This window comes from Ovis aries, chromosome 6 (assembly GCF_016772045.2).
Source record: "Ovis aries strain OAR_USU_Benz2616 breed Rambouillet chromosome 6, ARS-UI_Ramb_v3.0, whole genome shotgun sequence".
NCBI lineage: Eukaryota > Metazoa > Chordata > Mammalia > Artiodactyla > Bovidae > Ovis > Ovis aries.
The window spans coordinates 104,399,050-104,422,306 of NC_056059.1; the positions used below are offsets into that span (position 1 = coordinate 104,399,050).

General features: G+C 46.4%; 1 protein-coding gene across 2 annotated transcripts in view; it reads right to left on the reverse strand.

The window, feature by feature from the left end:
- Positions 1-5,609: 5,609 nt before the first annotated feature.
- Positions 5,610-23,257, reverse strand: part of STK32B (serine/threonine kinase 32B) — a 383,574-nt gene continuing 365,926 nt past the window's right edge. For both annotated transcript variants that reach the window (XM_042251641.2, XM_004009989.6), the window contains one exon: positions 5,610-7,511. In XM_042251641.2, the coding sequence (XP_042107575.1) occupies positions 7,373-7,511 (139 nt within the window). In that variant the 3' untranslated portion in view covers positions 5,610-7,372. The remainder of the gene's footprint in view (positions 7,512-23,257) is intronic.

A 23,257-nucleotide genomic window follows, 5' to 3' on the forward strand; every position in this document is an offset into this window, starting at 1 on the left:
CTCTTTAAGATGTTATCTTGCCCATGTGATCTACTTTCAGGATTCCTTAAGGGGCTGTTGCGGGTTAAAGAGCTAATCCTTCTTTCCTGGATTCTTCATTATTCTTTTTAATCTAAGGAAAGAAGCAACAGGCTAGACAAGGCATGTTGTGTATTCGGGAAAGAGTAACTTGGGGAGTTAGCTTCGATTGCTTAGTGATCACATTCCTTTACTTAGGTTTTTCAGGTTAGAGAAGACAGAAATGAGTAAACGAGAAAGGGGCAAAAGAGCTACTTTCAATTTGTCTAGTGTGGTAAATGCTGCCAGAGTTAAACTGCATAAACCAGACACTATACGCAAAGGGCTGCTGGGAGCACTTGCTGCACAGAGAGGAAAAAAAAAGGAAATAGAGTGACTTTCAAGAATACTCAACTGGGAAGGAAGGGGTCACTGACAGGGGTCAACAGTTGAGAAAAAGCCCAATAGTCAACTCATGAGAACAAAATGGACCACAGATTTCTTTGCAAATTCTTCTCCTCCATGGAGGAGTTCATGGGGCTGAATTGCCTGTGAGCAAGACAAGAGTTCACTCTCAGTTTGCCCACCTAATGTCCGAGGTGTGTTTCCTGGATCAGAGGTCAGCAAACCTTTTCCCCAAAAGGGCCAGATGGCAAATATTTTCAGCCTTGCAAGCCACGTAATTCACGCGGCAAATACTCAGTTCTACAGTTTGTGGTTTGAATGCAGCTGTAGACACACAGAAGCAAATGGGTGGGGCCAAGTTGGCCTGAGAACAGAAGGGTCTAAATCCTTGTTACCCCAAGCATGGTCCCTGGTCCAGTAATGTCTGCATGCCCTAGAAGCTTGTTAGAAATGCAGAATCTCAGGCCCCACTGGGGGCCACCTGAACTAGGATCTGCTGCTCACCAAGATTGTTCCTGAGACTTCCACATATATCACTACCATATAGAGTGATCACAGTTTTGCCACCTGTAAAATGGAGAGATAACTCATATACCCGGCACATTGGGTGGGTGAGAATTCTAAGTGTTCACAGGTTGACAATGCTAAGAGACCACTCTCCACGGGTCTTTTCTGTCAGTGCATGTCTTCTAAGTGAGAAGCATGGCCCTTTTGTTCTAGAAGATCTTCTCAAGGATGTTTGTGCAGCAAACTTGACTGATGGAGACTGTGTCTCCCTCAGGGCAAAGGGCTGAAGTGCTCAGTGCCTGGTATAAAACATCCGGGTTCCCTGAGCTTAGGGCACCTCTTGTGTAATGTACTCCATGGCATGTGTGGGTGTGCTGGCCTTCTTCAGAGCATCTTGAGGGCAATGGGACCCCAAAGGACTTGCTGATGCTCAGATACTACTGTGGTTGTTAATAACAGTAATAAAGTCCTCTGATGCCTCAGGAGTCTCTTGACACACCTCCCTTTCCTTGAGGAAAGGAAGTTTCCTGGATGGATCAAGGTCAAGGAACCCATCAAGTGTTCTTGGCAACTTCTCCCTGCAACTCCTTTTGCTTTCAATTCCACAAGAAAGGAAGGATGGGTAGAATTTACCTTTCCTTGACCTCTGTCCTTGGCTGGTTCCTGGGAATCTCCTGTAGGATGTTTAAGGTCAGCAGTGCTAGGGTTGTGCCCTGATTCAGAGATTCCATCCCCTGGCCACCTTCTTTCTCCCTTCTAGAGTGAGTGGCCACAAACCACCAATGTACTAGAAAATGTTTTAAACCTGGGTCACAGTAGCATAGAAATGGTATGGAACCTCACATCAGAGCTGGAAGCTGGCTGCTGTGTCCCCAAGAAGATTCTCTTCCAGGTGTTTTTCCCAGTAGAGGACAGAATATCCTTGTAGTAACAAGTGGTAGGGTGACTCCAGAATCTCTACAGAGCAGGGACTCAGGATGCCAGTCTGGAGGGATGGGAGATTTGCCTTAAAACTGTTTGTTTAGCAAGTACCTTCTGTTTAGCTAAAGAGCACTTTTATGGGATGATTTTGTGATTCTAAGAGAGAATGGGAAGGACCCCCAAGCCCACCCTGTGGGGGCACCACCCTGTAATAGAAAGTTCATTAAGTTTGAACTTCAGCAGACAGTTCAAATCTTGACTCTACCACCAGCTAGGTAAGTGGCCTCAGGCAAATTATAGGTCCTCCAAAGAGTTTGTTTTGCTCATCTCTAAAATGCACATACTGCATAGAATTACAGTCATGTCAAGTTCCTGGCAGAAAATGGGCCTGGAATAAGCTCTGGCCTCTCTTGGGACTCCTGGGGGACAGGCAGGCTGGAGCACTGCCCGCTGGGTTCCCTGCATGCCTGATCTTTGTTGCAGCTTCTGGGAAGGTCACTGCTAGCTATCTGACCCAAAGCCTGCAATAGACTGAGTGAGAAGGCAGAGAGGTGGAGGGCTTACAAAGAGGGTAGGTGATGGAGACTTGTCTGCAGAGCTCAGCTTGGAAATTTGTGGGAAGAACTTCATGAGGTGAGAAGAGATGCCTTGCTTGGTGAGAACTATGGCTTTGCATGGCACTTCATGAGTTACCATGTGCACACCTTCAACCAGAGCCCCAGAGTTGACCTTCACAACTGCTACTTGAGAAAGGCAGCGCAGGAATTACCAGGCCCTGCTCATGGGTACAGAAACTGACATTCAGAAATGTAAGGACTTGTGGAGAGCCTGCCAGTGGTTCCACACAGTGAATGGTGGGGCTGCAATTTGAAGCCAAGTCTCCCACTCCAAAGCATCTTTTGCTGGGCCAGTATCAGATTGGGTGGGCTTGTGCCCACTCCAGAGAGGACCAGTGTGTCCAGTGGGGAGCAGCCTCCCAGCCATCACTGGAGACGTGGAGATGTGGAAACCATTGTCTGATATCTTTGCAGGCTGAGGACCCTGGAAAGGGAAGTGGACCAATCTATGATGGGAATTGAGGTGAGTCTGATGGATGGGGGTCCGTAAAGGAAGCTGAAAGATCAGACCTGGCAAGGGGGCAGGGGGCATCAGGAGGAGAGGACCCAGGGACAGTGTGTCACTGCATGGGGCCTTCCCAGGACCAGTCACATCTTGTACTTTCAGAAGGTGAGGGAGGAGGCAGAAGGGCAAGAACTGAGTTGCCTGCAGCTCAAGAGCTCTGCATTGGAACCACCATTAAAAGAGCTGATTTTAACAAGTCCAAACTGTGTCTCTACAGGCTGGAAAGAGAGAAAGGGGTGGACGTCAATTTTCTGGCAGAAGCCTGGAGGTCATAGCTCATGGTGGCCAGGAACCATGGTGGTCAACACAGCAGAGAAGTGGCAACAGCTGTGGGCACTGAGGCTTCACAGGGACTCCCCTTTTCCCCACCAGTGGGGAGGGCCCCTTCTGGTTAACGTGAAAGTACTTTGTGGTCACTCAAGCAAATCTGGAGACAATTCTGGACAATATAATGACTGTAATTCTGTCAGTAAGTGGGAAGGGACTTCAAGCATGTGTCTTGGAGTTTACTATTTCTATGAAAGTGAAAGTTGCTCAGTCATGTCCGACTCTTTGTGACCCCATGGACTATATACAGTCCATGGAATTTTCCAGGCCAGAATACTGGAGTGGGTAGCCTTTCCCTTCTCTAGGGGATCTTCCCAATCCAGGGATCGAATCGCAGGCAGATTCTTTACCAGATGAGCCACAAGGGAAGCCCAAGAATACTGGAGTGGGTAGCCTAACCCTGCTCCAGCAGATCTTCCCGATCCAGGAATGGAACTGGGGTCTCCTGCATTGCAGGCAGATTCTTTACCAACTAAGCTATGAGGGAAGCCCATTACTATTATAAATGTGAGTAATTTTTACTTATTGGCATGAGAAGACTGAAATATATTTCAGTGGAAATAGGAAAGCCCTGTCAATGTTACCAGTTTACAGCTTGTCCCTCTGTGCCTAAATCTCAAATCATAAGGTGACTCCTCATGCAAGTTCCTCCTTGGGCACATATTTCTTTTACTGGATTGCTTTCCTGACAACTGGCCTGGGGCTCTGTACTCTGGGAATGGGGGTTTGGATGAGGGAGGAGGGAAAATTCATCTGGAACTCGAGACTCAGGTGATATGTCTCTAAAGGGGATGGGAGGGGGACTGGGTACTTCATTGGTGGGTCAGGAAGAGACAGCCTCTGGGAAACCACTGGGAAAGGAAGAGAAAAAAAAAAAGGCCTGAGAGATGGCAGTGGGGCCAGATAGGTGGCTGCCAAAAGCAAGCTTCACCCACTTGGAGAGTTTGTGTTGGACTTGCTTTTATCTCATTCACCCCCAAATTATTAGTTGTTGGTTAGTCACTATCTTGTGTCCTCCTCTTTTGCGACCCCGTGGACTGTAGCCCACCAGGCTCCTCTGTCCATGAGGATTCTCCAGGCAAGAATACTGGAGTGGGTTGCCATTTTCTTCCCCAGGGGATCTTCCTGACTCAGGGATGAAACCCAGCTCTACCTACATTTGCAGGTGGATTCTTTACCACTGAGCCACCTGGGGGGCCCGAATAAACGATTACCTCCTGTGAAACAGGTGCTTTCAGGACTGCATAGGGGAAGTGTGAGGAGGTAGACATGAGGACCTGACCTCTCTTAGGAGTTTGGGGAAAAAGAGGATGAGTCATGGTTGAAAGTAACCCTGTCATGCAGTTGGCAGAAATCAGAGCTGTAAGAAAGTCACAGAAAATGTGTGAGAGGGTATGTGGGGAAGATTATATCTGTCTTGGGTTAGGGTTGCCATCAGACCCAGAAGGCATCATGGAGGGGGTGGAATTGGCCCATGAATCACGTATTTTGAGATGCTGATGTTGAGATGGGGGTTGAAAGGGGTCCCAGGTAGCAGAGGCCGGTTGGCAAAAGTAGGGAGGCGGCAAGTTAAGGAATCCGTACAGTAGAGCAAATACTGTTCATTTGCACCAATGTGTGCTGTGAGGTTTGAGTGGTAATTTGAGGAAATTTTAAGAGTGTTTTCCTTTAGGTGGAGAATTTTCTGTATTTTCCTCCATCAAATAGATTGCATCTTTGCATGTGTGAAATAACGATGAGATGATCACAGAGATGATGATGGAGATGGTGGTGCTGATAGTGGTGGTGATGATGGTGATGGTAATGATAGTGATGACGGTGATGATAACGATGATGGTAACGCTGCTGCTTCTGAGGATAATGACGATGGCAACGGGGATGATGACAGCGGTGGTGAGGATGGTGATGCTGGTGGTGTGGTGGTGATGATGGTGATGATAATGATGAGGATGGTGATGGTAATGATAATGATGACAGTGATCATAACGATGATGGTAACGCTGCTGCTGTTTCTGATGATGATGACGATGGCAATGGGGATGATGACAGCGGTGGTGAGGATGGTAGTGTGGTGGTGATGATGGTGATGATAATGATGATGGTGATGATGGTGATGATGGTGATGATGGTGGGGATGATGACAAAATGAATTGTGATCAAGTTGGACTGAGCCTTAAATTGCCAAGCTTGGTTTTATTCTGTGGGCAAAGGAAACATATCACTGACTTGATATACTCCCTACCTCCCTGCCCCCAGTCTCTTTTGTTTCTTGCTAAATTTGACTCTAAGGGGACATTGCCCATCTCACCCAACCATGAATAAGAACAAAGTTGTAAGAAGGAATCTCCAAGAAATAGTTTATTCTGAACAAGGAACAAAGCTGACTTGAACAGAGCCAGGAAATCCAGTGTCTCGGGCTACTTCCAGCTCCTGCCCCTAATTCATGAACTCAGTCCAGTGAGATACCCTCAGTGTGGCCACGGTCACAGTGAAGAGAGAAGCAGCCCCATTATTTCCTGCAGGGGACAGGATGGTGCCCACAGGGAGCAAAGAAGGAAAAGTGTACAAAACAGTGGACACGTGGACAATACCATCTAGAAACAGCCTGGGTTCGAAGGAGGAAAACAAGGATCATTTCTTTCCTTTTTTCAAATAAAAACAAACCACATGATATATGAAAATGTCTCTTAAGAAATCTAAGAGGTTTATGATGTAAATAGCGAACGACGGATAAAAATAAAAACACAACTGAACTTTTCACAGGACTGTACAGATATCAGAGACTCGAGAGAGATGAGTTCAAAGAATCTAAAACAGCAGGCTTGCTTCTACAGAAAACTGACCTGCCCAATGAGTGAAACAAGAAAGTTTCTTGAAATTATGTTGATTATGATGTTGGACAAAAACTGCTACAAAGTAGTTTGGGTATGTCGCACACAGGATCTTAATTAACCTTTTAACAACCCCAGGGGTTAGTTTTTTTAATCCCTATTTTAAAATAAGAAAACTGGACACTGAAGTGATTATGTGATTGCCTGAGGTCTTCCGGTTTAGTAAACAGCAGGGCTGGATTCCGATCACAGTCCTGATTCCAAGTCTAAGCTTTATTCCGGTTGCTAAAAGCATCTCCCAACTCAAAAGCAAAGTGCTCCCTGAACAAATCATCAAGTAGTTTGCTCTTAGCAGGAGTCCATCATCCTCCTAGAGTAAACTTTCTAACCAACTGGGCTTCCTAGTTTATCAGTGTGGAGCAGCATTCTCGATGGGAATTGGAGACCCTCTTTAAGATGGTGCTGATGAGATGATGTCACCCCCTTCCAGGAAAGGAAAATTGGATGGAGACAGAGACTCAGAGTTCTGCCATGGGACTGGGTTTTGGGAGGAACTCTGCTGACACTCTTTAGGGGTGACCGACGGTCAGTGACTTGATCTTTTGAATGGGCATCATCTTGCCATCCCAGCACCAGGGGTAGGGTGGGAGTGGAGACCTGCTGAAATTAATGATGGGGACAGTAGCACGCCAACTTAGAATGTCAGAAAGACTGGCCTGGCAGAGGAGGCAAAAGAGGACACTTCTGGTTTTGCTCCAGGATTGGGGGATCATGTTTCTATAGGCAGGGCAAATGCATCAGACTATTAAGGGCTGCATTTTCAAAAGTATGCTCTGAAGACCAGGTAGACTGAATTGCAAAGTTGTGATGGTCTAGTTGCTTTAGGGGATGGGAGTGCACTCCAAATAGTAAGGTTCTATTTCGCCTGTATAAATAATGTCATAAATGTCAAAGGTTTTGGATGTCCACTACCCAATTGGATTCTTCCAATAACTTTGTAATCAGAGGTGGGGCATAGAGCTGTGTAAGTCCTTTGACAGATGTGGAAAACTGAGGCACAGAAAGGGCAAGGCTTGTCCACAGATGTGCAGGGAATTAGCTGGGCAGCTGGGACCAGAACCCAGGCTCCCAAGCTCTGAGCCCAGGCCTTTCTCTGCATCTGATATTATTTGGGGTGAGATGGGGACCATCGCGGCAGAGAGGGGCTTTCGGTGGGCAGGGCAGAGGTGTGTGCAGTCCTGCTGGAAGCCGCAGGTGGTGGCTTAGCTGCTGCAGCCACGAGAACAGGCGTGGGCCAGAATGTTGTTGTTACACCCGTCCTGGAGCTTGCCCTGGGCCTGGCTCCCGGCTCGGCCTTCCATGTCCAAGAGCTGGCCACCCTGCCCCTGCTGCTTCCTCAGCCTGCAAACAAGCACAGTAGAGACCCAGTTAGCGATGTGGAGCGGGGGATGTCCAGGCACAGAGGGGAACCAGAGAGACCAAGGAGACTTGCAGGAGCAGAATGCTGTGTCTGGGAGCCCGCAGGCTGGGTCCACACCCAGCTCAGCTGGCTCTGATGAGTTACTCAACCCCCAAAGTCTCGGTCTCTTTATCTGTAAAATGGAGATAATAATTCCTACCTCACGGCTCCTTGTGAAATCCACAGGAGATCACGTATATAATTTCCAAGTTCACACAGTAGGTAGAGGGTGAGCCCCACACATCATTCACGCATATATAAGTAGTGAATGCCCACTGGTGGACCAGCTGTCATGTCTAGGAGCAGAGGAAGCCCTGGCCAGCAAAACAGTCAGAGTGTCCATCCTCATCAAGTTTACCACCCGATGGGGAAGATGGATATATATCAAATGATCTCACAAAGGTAATTATAGGGGAATGGAATGCAAAAGTAGGAAGTTAAGAGATACCTGGAGTAAGGGGCAAATTTGGCCTTGGAGTACAAAAACGAAGCAGGGCAAAGGCTAACAGAGTTTTGCCAAGAGAATGCACTGGTCATAGCAAACACCCTCTTCCAACAACACAAGAGAAGACTCTACACATGGACATCACCAGATGGTCAACACCGAAATCAGATTGATTATATTCTTTGCAGCCAAAGATGGAGAAGTTCTATACAGTCACCAAAAACAAGACCAGGAGTTGACTATGGCTTGGATCATGAACTCCCTATTGCCAAATTCAGACTTAAATTGAAGAAAGTAGGGAAAACCGCCAGACCATTCAGGTATGACCTAAATCAAATCCTTTACGATTATACAGTGGAAGTGACAAACAGATTCAAGAGATTAGATCTGATAGAGTGGCTGAAGGACTATGGACAGAGGTTCATGACACTGTACAGGAGGCAGTGATCAAGACCATCTCCAAGAAAAAGAAATGGAAAAAGGCAAAATGGTTGTCTGAAGAGGCCTTACTAATGGCTGAGAAAAGAAGAGAAGCTAAAGGCAAAGGAGTAAAGGAAAGATATACCCATTTGAATGCAGAGTTCCAAAGAACAGCAAGGAGAGATAAGAAAGCCTTCCTCTGTGATCAATGCAAAGAAATAGAGGAAAACAATAGAATGGGAAAGACTAGAGATCTCTTCAAGAAAATTAGAGATACCAAGGGAATATTTCATGGAAAGATGGGCTTAATAAAGGACAGAAATGGTAGGGACCTAACAATAAAAGACAATATTAAGAATACACAGAAGAACTGTACAAAAAAGATCTTCATGACCCAGATAATCACGATGGTGTGATCACTCACCTAGAGCCAGACATCCTGGAATGTGAAGTCAAGTGGGCCTTAGGAAACATCACTATGAACAAAGCTAGTGGAGGTGATGGAATTTCAGTTCAGCTATTTCAAATCCTGAAAGATGATGCTGTGAAAGTGCTGCACTCAGTATGCCAGCAAATTTGGAAAACTCAGCAGTGACCACAGGACTGGAAAAGATCAGTTTTCATTCCAATCCCAAAGAAAGACAATGCCAAAGATTATTCAAACTACCGCATGATTGCACTCATCTCACACGCTAGCAAAGTTCAAAATTCTTCAAGCCAGGCTTCAACAGTACGTGAACTGTGAACTTAAGAATGTTCAAGTTGGATTTAGAAAAGGCAGAGGAACTGGAGATCAAATTGCTAACATCCGTTGGATCACAGAAAGAGTAAGAGAGTTCCAGAAAAACATAGACTTCTGCTTTATTGACTACACCAAAGCCTTTGACTGTGTGGATCACTACAAACTGTGGAAAATTCTTAAAGGAGATGGGAATACCAGACCACCTTACCTGCCTCCTGGGAAATCTGTATGCAGGTCAAGAAGCAACAGTTAGAACTGGACATGGAACAACAGACTGGTTCCAAATAGGAAAAGGAGTACGTCAAGGCTGTATATTGTCACCCTGCTTATTTAACTTATTTAACAGAGTACATCATGAGAAACGCTGGGCTGGTTGAAGCACAAGCTGGAATCAAGATTGCCAGGAAAAATATCAATAACCTTGGATATGCAGATAACACCACCCTTATGGCAGAAAGTGAAGAAGTAAAGAGCCTCTTGACGAAAGTGAAAGAGGAGAGTGAAAAAGTTGGCTTATAGGTCAACATTCAGAAAATGAAGATTATGACTCCGGCCCCATCACTTCATGGGAAATAGATGGGGAAACATGGAAACAGGGAGAGGCTTTGATTTTGGAAGTCTCCAAAATCACTGCAGATGGTGACTGCAGCCATGAAATTAAAAGACGCTTACTCCTTGGAAGAAAAGTTATGACCAACCTAGACAGCATATTAAAGAACAGAGACATTACTTTGCCAACAAAGATCTGTCTAGTCAAAGCTTTGTTTTTCCAGTAGTCATGTATGGATGTGAGAGTTGGACTATAAAGAAAGCTGAGCACCAAAGAATTGATGCTTTTGAACTGTGGTGTTGGAGAGCTCTTGAGAGTCTCTTGGACTGCAAGGAGATCCAACCAGTCAATTGTAAAGGAAATGAGCCCTGAATATTCATTGAAAGGACTGATGCTGAAGCTGAAACTCCAATACTTTGTCACCTGATTGGAAGAACTGACTCACTAGAAAAGACCCTGATGTTGGGAAAGATTGAAGGCGGGAGGACAAGGGGACGACAGAGGATGAGATGGTTGGAGGGCAACACCGATTTGATGGACATGAGTTTGAGCAAGCTCTGGGAGTTGGTGATGGACAGGGAAGCCCTGTGTGCTACAGTCCATGGGGTCTCAAAGAGTCAGACAGGACTGAGCAATTGAACTGAACTGATCTCACAAAGAAATACCTGAACAGATGAGCACCCAGACTTATAAAATACTCCACGACAAACAGTGTTGAGGGAGTTTAATTCTTTAAAAAATTTTTTTTCTTGAAGTATAATTGATTGGTGTTGTGTTAGTTTCTGGTGTACAGTGAAGTGACTCAGTTCTATATCTCTGCTTGTCTATTTACATGTTTTTTTCCATATTCTCTTCCACTGTGGCTTATCACAGGATACTGGATACAGCTGCCTTTGTCATTTATTTATTTTATGCATGCTAGTTTACATCTGCTAATCCCAGACTCCTAATTTATCCCTCCTCCCTTCCTTCAGCCTTTGGTAACCATAAGTTTATTTTCTATGTCTGTGAGTCTGTTTCTGTTTTGGAAATAAGTTCATTTGTATCATATTTTAGATTTCGCATATAGGTGATATCATATGACATTTGTCTTTCTCTGTTTAACTTACTTCACTTAGCATGACAGTCTCTAGGTCCATCCATACTGCTGGAAATGGCATTGTCATTCCTTTTCTATGGTTGAGCAATATTCCATTGCATATATATATATGCTACTTCTTCTTTATCCATTCATCTGTTGATAGACATTTAGGCTGCTTTTGTGTCTTGGCTATTGTAAATAGTGCTGCTATCAATACTGGGGTACCGGGTTTTCTCTGGATATATACCCAGGAGTGGGATTGCTAGCTCATATGGCAACTCGATTTTTAGTTTTTAAGGCTCCTCCTTAAAAATAGTGGCTGCACCAATTTACCTTGAGGGAGGGAGCAGGGATGTGAACACTGCATATCCTAACAGCTGGCCTCCTGGCTGCCTTCCACATGATTGTGGAGGTCAACCTCCTTCCCTTTCTGATCTCATCAAGTTCAGGATCATGCCCTAAACCACAGCTGTCACGGTGTGTCAGGCCAAAACATGAAGCTGAGACTTTTAGGGAGGCAACGAGAAGTCTGAGACCAGGGAAGAACTCAGCTCAAACCCTGGATCTCAACACCAGCCACTAGAGTCAAGGGGTCAAGCGGTCTATCTTCTGAGCCTCAGTTTCCTGATCTATCACTGGGGACTATATCACTTACTTGGCAGGAGGCTAAAGGGAATCAGAGAGGATGGGCATGAAATATCTAGTACAGAGCTGGAAATAATCATATTACTAGAGTTCTACCTTGTTCTGAAAGACACGGGTTTCAGCCGGAACCTACCTTTTACATTAGTATGTTCTGTCAGACAGAGTGCAGGCCTACTGTTTGATTTAAATGAAAGAGTTGTTTCACCCAACAACTTCTGTGTGTGCTTGTGACGTGCAGAGAACTGTGGGTGACCCTCAGATGAATATACACACAGTCTCAGATGGATCACAGTGTGTGTGTGTGTGTGTGTGTGTGTGTGTGTGTTTGTATGGTGGGGCTGCTCTGTGTGTGTGTGGTGGGGATGCTCTGTGTGTGTGTGTATGGTGGGGATGCTCTGTGTGTGTGTGTGTGTGTGTGTGGATGGTGGGGTTGCTCTGTGTTTGTGTGGTGGGAATGCTCTGTGTGTGTGTATGGTGGGGATGCTCTGTGTGTGTGTTGTGGTGGGGCTGCTCTGTGTGTGTGTGTGTGTGTGTGTGTGTGTGTGTGTGTGTGTGTATGGAGGGGATGCTCTCTGTGTGTGTGTGTGTGTGTATGGTGGGGATGCTCTGTGTATGTTGTGGTGGGGATGCTCTGTGTGTGTATGGTGGGCATGATCTGTGTGTCTGTGTGTGTGTTGTGGTGGCGATGTTCTGTGTGTGTGTGTTGTGGTGGAAATAATCATAATACTAGATATTATTACTATCTCTAGACTTCTGTACTCTCTGGTTATAATGCAAAATAAGGCTTCAAAAGCTGCATAATAAAGAGTAGAGCATATGGAAGAGGAAGCCCCAGTAAGGGAGAGATGGAGTCTAAAGTCTTGTGTAGATCAAGGAAGGCTTCCTGCAGGAGGCAGCTTTTGAGCTGGGCTTTAAGGACTGGTGTGGAATGTGGGTAGCTGGAAGAAGGGAAGAAATTTGAAATGAAAGGACACCAGTGCAGTAAGGCACAGAAAGTAAAAAAAAAAAGAAAAATTCCAGGGTGGATCAGAGTCTTTTTTGGAGCTGTGTAATTTCAGCCACTTCAGCTCCTCCTCTTGGACTGCTGCTGCTGCTGCTAAGTCGCTTCAGTCGTGTCCAACTCTGTGGACCCCACAGACGGCAGCCCACCAGGCTCCCCCGTCCCTGGGATTCTCCAGGCGAGAATACTGGAGTGGGTTGCCATTTCCTTCTCCAATGCATGAAAGTGAAAGTGAAGTTGCTCAGTCATGTCCGACTCTTAGTGACCCCATGACTGCAGCCTACCAGGCTCCTCCATCCACGGGATTTTCCAGGCAAGAGTACTGGAGTGGGGTGCCATTGCCTTCTCCGCCTCTTGGACAGAGCTGTTTTAAAGAGAACTGGCTGTTTCAAGTCTTCGCTCTTCTATGGAGGGTCGTATGTGGAACGATATGACCTGAGTGCTGGGGGCTTCGAACAGTAAGGGAATGAGATGTGAGTCACACCGCTTGCAACTTACCACCAGGCTCAGTGTGAGATGAGGAGACAGAACCAAAAAGGAAAGACTCCCTCTAGACACCCACCCATCCCCCTACAGGCCTACGGAACTGGATTCTGATCTAGTTTTTGGAGGCTCCAAAGCCTGCTTTCTTCTCTCTGCATCTACAGTCCTGCCCACCTACCAACCATTCACCATCCATCTACCCATCCGCTTCCTCTTCACCTACGCATCTATTGTACTCCACCCTTCCATCCATCCATCATCCATCCATATGTTCAATTATCTGTCCCACCCCACCCCTACGTGTCCACTCCTACTCATCTAAGTGTCCCCCCATCCACTTATTCACCTACCCACCCATGCACCTCCTATAGAGAAATCTATCTCATCATTATCCATTCATTCAAGTACATCCCTCCATCCAACCATCTGCTCACCATCCATCTACTGACTTACCTGTCCATCAATTCACTATCCACCCCATCCATTGATTCCCTCCAGAGACTTCCTATTTACCCATCCACCCACATAGCTACTTCCCATCTATCACCTTTTCATCTACTATCCATCCACCCATCTATCCATCCACCACCCTTCTGCCTATTCATTCATCCATATACTCCCATATTTCCATTCATCTGATCAACCATCTGACCCACCCATTTACTTCCATATCCTTCCACTCATTCTTTCCACCAGCTATGAGTGTGCCAGGCTCTATGTGCCAGGCTCACAGTTGAGGCGTGGGAACACAGCAGAGAGCAAACAGTGAACGTTCACTGTGATGAAGTCTCTGTCAGAGGAGGCAGTATGGCCCAGCATTCAGGGCCTGGGCTTAGAGCCAGGCTATCTCGTTCTGTCTCTGAGTCTGCCACTTACTAGCCACGTGACTTTGGGAGGCTGGATTCAAACCCAGGTCTGTCTGTCTCCAAGGCCCCTGCTCTTTCCACTGAATCTCATGCCTTTCAATCCGGATCCGGGAGGAGAGAGTGTGGAATGATTTTGCCACTCTCTGAAGAAATTAGAAAGGCTCAGTTTGCTCAAATAGAAACCCAGGAACCAAGACAATGATGTGAAACCATATGGTTGGCCCCCAGAGCTCACTTCCATGACTAGCCCAGAGCCCAGTTATCTATACTTCACAAGGAAATGAAAAAGGATTTTACATATCTTAGTAGATGTAGCCCAAGTCTACTGATGCAAATTAGCTAGTTATCACTGCAATGGCAGGGACTTTTAATTTTCTCAGCCAACTTTATCAAATTAATTGTCAGTTTTGTGACCAGAATTCCGAGTGATGGATGTGAATGCTCTCAACGTCCCGAACTCAAGCATTAATTGTCAGAAGGAAGAGCTCTGTGATGGAGACCCTCAATTAACGAGAACAGGACACATTAAAATTCGTCGTAATATGGGCTGGAGGCATTTTTCAAAGGCAAAGCACTACCTAGGACGAAAAGAAAATGGTTAGCAATCAAACTGATTTCAAACCAAGCTCTTCCACACCCCGAGGATGCAGTCAGATTAATACCAAAATTGATCTACAGCCTCAAATCCTACGTGCAGCCTGGCTTCCTGGTTCAGAGTGACCAGCTTTCCTTTCCTTTGTGCTGGGTGCTTCAAAAAGGAAAACACTTCGAGTACTGTCACACCTATTCATATCACTTCCCTGGTTATATGTGTCCAGAACTGTGTGATATATTGGAGTGGCCGTGTGGCATGGTGGGAGAAGGCAGGCTTTGGAATCATACAGAATTCAATCAGGATCCCAGCTTTGCTGTGAGTGGCTGAGGGACCTGGTGGAATTCACCCAACTTCCTGAAGTCTCTCATTCCTCACCTGTGACACAGTCACATCACCTCTTTAATGAAGGCGAACAAATGCATAGTATCTACCTGCCTGTAGCAGGTACTTTATAAAGGGCAGGGATTTTTATGATGATGACTGCAGTGCGGATGTGTGATGCGTTCGTACTCAGTTGTGTCTGATTCTTTGCAATCTCGTGGACTGTAGCCCACCAGGCTTTTCTGTCCATGGAATTCTCCAGGCAAGAATACTGAAGTGGGTTGCCATTTCCTCCTCCAAAGGATCTTCCCAACCTGGGGATTGAATCTGCTTTTTTTTTTTTTTTGCCTCCTGCATTGGCAGGCAGATTCTTTACCACTACGCCACCTTTCTTTGCTATTGATTGCACTGTGGGGATACTCCCATTTCACAGATGGAGAAACTGAGGATCAGTAAGTCAAGTTTAATTTTCTGTGGTAGTTCTAATGAATGCCTCCCAGCAAGGAGGCCCCCACAGATGGTTCCATTCTAGGGGATCAAGGAGGGAGACAGAGAAAAGTGCAGGGTACTGGAATGGGGTGACATAGAGTGGCTGAAGGTCAGGACCCAGCAACGGGTGAGACAGGCAACAGGCTCAGGTGGGGGAATCCAGCCGCACAAGTCGCAGCGGGATCCAGGGGGGTCTGGAAACCAGGAAAGCCTGGGCATGGAACTGGTGCCTGGAACCGGGTCTCCAGCCTGGTTGCTGGTCTCCCCTCCTTTGGGAAAGGGCCACGGTGTGCCATCTGTGACCTTGCATCAGCTGGCCGGGGGCAGGTGCACAGACAATGTGTGCTGGAAAGCTGGGCAGGTGGATGCAGGAATAGATGCCCAGTCAGGTTTCTACTGCTCATTAGCCGCCTGTTTGCACAACTTGGCAGGCTCTGTCTCAACACACTGAGGGGGAAAGGAAGCCAGTCTAAACTGAATGGAGTAACAGGGTATCCTCGCTGGACAAGAATTCATGACCACTGGCAGAACTGGCAAGCTCACAGACCTTGTGGATGACAGTTTGTATGAGTCAAATTGGAGCTTTATCTCTTGTGGCCAAGGGAGTTGAGATAAGTTGCTGTTTTGCGTGTATATGTAAGTGTTGGTTTTAAAATTAAGGCAAAATGGTGTCTGACATGGCACTTAATTGATACAGTACTATATTGGCCTGGTAATTTTGTGTATAATAAATATTACTAGCAAATATTTGGGCAGAGCTGACTGATCATGTAGGGAGGGTGTTAAGTGCTTAGCGTCTGTTCTCTCACTGGTCCATACAATAGTCTTTCATATGGGGTAGGTTTTAACACCCCCTTCCCTGGTGGTTCAGATGCCAAAGAATCTGCCTGCAATGTAGGAGACCCAGGTTTGATCCCTGGGTTGGGAAGATCCCCTGGAGAAGGGAACGGCTACCCCCACTCCAGTATTCTGGCCTGGAGAATTCCACAGACAGAGGAGCCTGGCAGGCTACAGGTCACGCGGTTGCGAAAAGTTGGACACAACTGAGCAATTTTCACTTTCACCACTTTACAGATGAGGAAACTGGGGCATTAGTGTGAGGTCTGAGGTCACAAAGCAAACATGGATCAGGATTTAAAACCAAGCAGTCTGACTCCAGAGGCTGTGCTCTTAGCTATTATGTATACTGCTTGTCCACGGTTAATAAAAACCAAAGAGTCAAACTTACTGGAAAGTTCTGGAAGGGCATGAACCAACGTGAAGAAGAGTTGTCTGTTTGGGGATAGAGGGTGGATATTGAAGGGACGCAAGCAGTCGCCTGGTCTAATTGTTTGCACACTGCAATAATCCCTTCTCTAGCATCCCTTGCACAGAGCCAGCCTGTCTTAACCCAAACCCCACTGCCCTCCTCCCCAGATAGTCCACTTCACTTGGGAACTGCTCAAATCCTTAGAAACTTTTCCTTAGCATAGAATTGCAACTGAGAAATCTGTGGCCTGATAGCTCTTCCTGGAATTATTCAGATGATTCTAGTTTTTCTCTCTCTAGGGATATACCTTCAATTCTTAGGAGCCCCCAAACTAACGACCTTCCACTGTCCCTCAGGTTTACCCCACCCCACTCTCCACCTGCTCTCCAGCCTGTGAGTCTGACTTGTAGGAATTGTATCAAAAGCTCCCAAGCTCTTTGGGCTTCCAGGGCTTGACCCCTCGGGAGCCCTGGCAGAAATTAGAAGGAGGAAGGGCATTAAGTCCCCAGTCCCCCTTCTTGTACTGGCTCCTGGGGCTGCTGGGAACCTTGAAAGGTCACTGCTCCAATCAAGGGAGCCTTCTGGATGGCCTCCCTCTCATCTCTTCAACCTCCCGGTGGGAATACCTTGCCTTCTCCGAAGCCCCAATTTACTTACTGCACAAGCCTCTATGACGCCCTCATAGCCACACCTTTGTAGAGGGTCCTTTGTAGATAAATTATCCTTGGAGAGTGTCTCCTTCGTAACTCTGACTGATACAACATCATTTCTAGTTCCCCATGAGATGTCTCTTCCTTAAGTAAAAGCTCAGTGTAACTGGCTGTTCTACTTTCAAACCTCATCACTTATTGGGAAGATCGCCTTGTATGCAACACTTGTCTTGCAAATTCAATAAGAGCCTTTGGCCAGAAGCATTAAAATTCTATTTTATCTCCTATTGCCTGAAGCAAAACCTATTTGAGGAAGTCTGAGGATGGAGTCAGCTGCACCTTGGGTGTGATATAGCAGAAAGGAGGGGATTATCTTACTAAGCATCGTCTCTCCCCTTTTGCAAACAGATGAGCTCTGGGGGAAATAGAAGGGATGGCAGCCTCAAGTTTCTAAGTGATAGGGACTGAGATTTGTTGAGTGAGTTCATTCTTACTCAACACCTCCTCATTTAATACCGACACCACTCGTCCAGATAAAGTCTGGCAAATGACTCCTTCTCTATAGATGTCATGTGTGTGTGCTATGTCATTTCAGTTGTGATTGACTCTTTGTGACCCCATGAAGTGTAGCTCACTGGGCTCTTCTGTCCATGGGATTCTCTAGGCAAGAATACTGGAGTGGGTTGCCATGTCCTCCCCCAGAGGATAAGTTGACCCAGGGATCAAACCTGCGCCTCATGTGTCTCCTGCATTATAGGCAGATTCTTTACCATTGAGCCACCACGAAGTCCTCTGTAGATGTCAATACTTACAAATCAAGGTTGTGGTGAGGATTTATTTTAGATAAAATGTAAATGTGTATAAAGCATCAAGCACAGTGCATGGTATGTAACAGGCTTTCAATATTCTAAAAAATGATAACCTATTTCACTTAACTGGCTAGCAATGAGATTTCCATATGTACAGGGAGAAAACTAGACCACCACCACCACCAACATTTACTCTAAAACAGATCACTGGATCCTATTTATAGCTTTCAAATTTACACATAGCCTTATTTCACATAGGATTAAATAAGGCTTATAAATATTCATATAAAAATTAGCATACCTCTTTTTGACTAGAGAAATCTGATGGAAGGAAAAATACAGATGGGTCTTTAAATGAGTTAAATCCGAGCAGACCAATGACCATATGTGCTTTAGAGCAACAGGATACAGGGTTGCATACAGTTGAGGCAATTGTCAGGGTCTGTGTGCCTCCTTAACTCACTCCAGTATTCTTGCCTAGAGAATCCTGTGGACAGAGGAGCCTGGTGGGCTGCCGTCTACGAGGTTGCACAGAGTTGGACATGGCTGAAGCGACTTAGCATGCATGCATGCATTGGAGAAGGAAATGGCAACCTAGTCTAGTATTCTTGCCTGGAGAATCCCTGGAACGGAGGAGCCTGGTGGGCTGCTGTCTATGGGTCACACAGAGTTGGATACGACTGAAGCGACTTAGCAGCAGCAGCAGCAGCAGTGTGTCTCCTTTGGCCAACGGAAAATTGGCCATGTTTTATTTTCTGTGGCTGAGATGGATATGTCAGGATCAGTTACCCTTTTAAACCCAGCTGCAATTTCCTTTGACTGAGACCCCAGCGAAAAGGACAGAGGGCCCTGATTCCTGTGTGATTTCTTGATTTTGAGTTTTCATGGAACTAGAGTTTCCTTCCAGTCACTTTCATCTGGGGCTGAAATTCCTCCCACGGTTTCAGGCCATGGAGTTGATTTCCCCTGGCTATTTTCTTGTCCTTTGGAAAGGTGCCGCTTTGCTTCCCATTTCTGGGTTCCCAGAAAGCCTAGCCTTCACTAACTCAGTCGCCTGGCCCCTCTCTCCACCCTCCCTCAGACACATCACTGCAGTTATGCTTTTATCAGTTTCTCTGACCGTGAAACAGGCAGAAAGACACCTACAGATAGACCTGTGAGGAGAACTGGGTGAGAAAGTGGCTGCAGGGTCCCCGTCCCCACCCTGAGCTCAACACACAGCAGGTACTCTCAACTGTCAGCTGCTGTTCCCTTTCACCTGCTCCTGTAAAATCGAGGTTTGCACCACATTCGGAATCTCAGACTGGAGAGAATGTCAGTGCACTGGCCTTGATTTCAGAAGCTGGATTCTCAGAGTTGGCCTCTTCCTAGCATGGAAGTCAGAAGGAAGGTGCCCGAGGAAAGGTTTTCCCCGTTTTATAGAAGTATCTGGGGAAAGTGGCTCTAACTCTGTCCCTCCTTCCCTGTGGGTTGTTGAAGAGCTGAGAAAGATGTCAAGGTTTCCTGTGAGTGACACAGACCTTGTTCAAGTCATGGAGTCACTGATGCACAGCCCAGCCTTTATTGACACATTTATGGAGCCCAAGGCTCAGAGGAGCTGGAACCCCACCAGGCTGGCCACCGAGAGAAGCAGAGCCAGGACCTGCAATGTGCACTCCATCCCCAAGCCTGAGATGAGTTATCCTCATACCTCCTTGCCACCAGTTCCCGGTGGCTCCAGGCCACAATGGAAGGTCCCTGTCTATCTGCTGGGAAACTCCAAGGAGGCCACATGGGCAGATGAAGCCAGCAAACTTTGAATACACCATGATTCACATTAATTTGTATCATCTGGGCCACAAGATGTGAAGAGTCGACTCATTGGAAAAGACTCTGATCTGGGAAAGATTGAAGGCAGGAGAAGGAGGAGACAGAGGATGAGATAGTTGGGTAGCATCATTGACTCAAAGGACATGAGTTTGAACAAAGTACAGGGGATAGTGAAAGACAGGGAAGCCTGGCGTGCGGTAGTCCATGGGGTCACAAAGAGTTGGACACGACTGAATGAATAACACTTTCATTACAATTTGGGCTCTGGAGCTAGGCTGCTTTCTTATACTCCCCTCCCTCCCTGCTATCTCTTGGCCATGTGCCCTCCACCTGCTTTATGCTGACCCATCTCCAGCTGCAAAATGAGGGAATAAAAGTAGCTGGCTCACAGGATAGATGTACAGACTAAATGTCATACAGCGAGTGCCCTATAAAAATGAAGCCTAATAACATCAGCTCCCTGCATGCAAGTCAGGGCCCCACAGGACACACTGGAGAGAAGAACCCCAAAGACACCACTGCAGAAAGTAACCCCTTCCTTCATCTCACAGAGCTTGTTCTACCAGGCAGTGAGCCCCATCAGAACAGGGACTTTGGCCCACTCTATCCCCGGTACCCCACTCAATGGGGATGTGGAATAAGCATCTGCTGGACATCTGGATGAAAGCATATGTAGCAGAATGAGCACAGAATCCAGTGGATGGAAGATTAGATTTCAGGTCCTTCATGTTACAATTAAGAGCTGCAAGAGCTCAGGAAGAAGGAGGAGGAGGAGGAGGAGAAGTACCTTAGAAAATGTGATGGGTAAGGATCTGAGCAATGTTTCTCAAGAGGGGGCGATTTGCCTCCCAGGTAAAGTTTGGGGCCATTTTTGGTGTCATAGCTACGGAGGTGCTATGGATATCTAATGAGTAAAATGTCACAGATTCTGCTAAACATCTTGCAATGTATAGAACTGTCCCCGCATCAAAGAATTGATGTCAAGAGTCATCAAATGTCAACAGAGCTGAGGTTGAGAAGCCCTGGATTAAGGAAACATGATCTAAAACCCATAAAATCACACACAGTCATTGTTAATAGTATTACTAAATATAGCATGTGCAGTATTTGATTACTAAAATGTAATGTTTTCAAGGGCTCCAAAGGTAGTTTTAGTATGATTTTAAATGTTTAAGTTCTTTATAAGATGAAGCAGATAGAAAATTCCTTTCTCATCAGGGGCTTCTTATACTGCAAAGCTTTGTCAACTGCTATTGAAAAGACCTTTTGGAAAAATCACCCCTGCTCTGATCTTTGGCTAAAATTGGAAGACAAACCCCATGGTGCATTTCTCAAACTAATGGAAGCTCAGCTGCCCGGGTCCTTGGAAGCCTGGACCCGTCCCTGGAACCAGATGCTTCACCTCGCTCAGTGGCCTTTTGCCAGCTGAGACCAGATTCGTTAATAACTGTGTTTCCAGAAAATTAGGCAGTGCTAATTTTAATTTTGTTCTCTGTTTAGAAAGTGAGGTCCAGAGAAGTCAGACCTAGGGCATCTCCTCCACGTTTGCACAGTGGTCCAAGCAAGTCTGTGTCCCAATCTGTACCCTTTAGGCTTCAAGTATCCTGAGGTCATGGGTCCTGCTACATCCACTTCTGTGTCCCCAGGTACCAGTCCAGGATTATGATGCATCTTTCAAAGGACCAATGAGAATCTTCCATGGGAGCTGATGCAATGAATGCCCGGCACATGCCCCCTTAAAGTCTAGGACAGTAGTCCCATGACGCATGGGGACCTTTGCTCTGCCCAAGAGCTTCTGCTGGTTCAGGAAGCACACCTGGCCCATGCAAGAGGCAGGTAGCTGCACAGGGTGTTTGCATCTTTAGCAGCATCCTTCAACACATGAGGGCTCAAAGTTGCAGATGAATGATTCAAGGCAAAGGAGGAAGAAGACTGGAGGGTCTGCCATGTGTATGCATCACTGACATCATCTTGGGCCCATTCAGTTCCTCCTGTCCTTCCACTAACCCTACCTAGGACTGTGCTGTGCAATAAATCTCTTCTCCATTGTCAGTGGATTTGTAAAGAATGTGTGTGTGCATGCTCATTTGTGTTCCACTCTTTGTGACTTCATGGACTGTAGCCCGGCAGGCTCCTCTGTCCATATAATTTGTCAGGCAAGAATACTGGAGTGGGTTGCCATATCCTCCTCCAGGGGATCATCTTCCCTACCCAGGGACTGAACCCTCATCTCCTGCACTGGCAGGCAGATTCTTTACCATTGCGCCACTTGAGCAGCCCCTTTGTAATGAATAGATATTGTTTAATGATCATAGATATTATTTAGCTTCCCAGATGGCACTAGCAGTAAAGAACCCACCTGCCTTTGCGGAAGATCTAAGAGACACAGGTTCAATCCCTGAGTGGGGAAGAGTCCCTGGAGGAAGAAATGGAAAGCCTCTCTAATACTCTTGCCTGAAGAATCCCGGGGACAGAGAAGCCTACAGTCCATAGAGTTGAACAGAGTTGGACAAGACTGAAGCGATTTAGCACACAGCACAATGATCATTAGGTCCAAGTAGAATCTCTGCTCTGTTAGTCTCCAAATAAGGACAAAGACCTTGGCTGACATGTTTTTGGCACCCACCCATAATGAATCAGATAGGGTCTTGACTTAGGAATGCAGTTTCTGTCTCCAAGCACTTCCCTCCATAAGTGAGCTTAACTATAAAACTCCCGATGGTCCCTTAGAAGTATGGAATGCAGCTGGGGATGCTTCCAGATTGCCATATGCCTGATCCAAGTCATTCGTAAGTTACCCACAGAAAACTTCATAATTCTGCTTTAAGGAGCTGCCTGCCTGCCTCACTTTTCAGTCTCAATATACAGTGTCAGTTCATTGGGCATTTTTCATTCCCTCTGTTCTCGGGGACATTTTTAGATGGGATTCTTTTGGGCTTCCCAAGTGGCTCAGTGCTAAAGAATCTGCCTGCCAATGTAGGAGACAGAGAAGACTCAGGTTCAATCTCTGGGTTGGGAAGATCCCCTGGAGGAGGAAATGGCAACCCACTCCAGTATTCTTGCCTGGAAAATTCCATGGACAGAGGAGCCAGGTGGGCTACAGTTTACAGGATGGCAAAGATCTGGACATAAGTGAGTATGCACAAACGCCCGTGACTCAGCCAAGAACTAACTGGAGGATGTGCAGTTTGGGTGCATGGGTCTCCAGTAGAAATTCTCAAACCCTGAGGCGTCAGAATGACTGGAAAGATGTAAAATGTAGAGTCACAGGCCCATTCTCTCTACTTCGGATTCAGAAGGATGCTGTGCTTGTTTCCTAGGGTGGCTGTAACATGGTGTCCCCATCTGGATAGTTTATAACAACAGAAATGTATTGTCTCACAGTCTAGAGGCCAGAAGTCTGAAGTCAAGATTTCAGCTGGGTTAGCTCCTTCTGGAGGGGTTGACGGAGAATGTGTACCAGGGCCCCTTTGGCCCCTCTGGCTAGAACTTCAGCATATCTTTTGGGAAGTCATAGTTCATCCTGTTTAACAG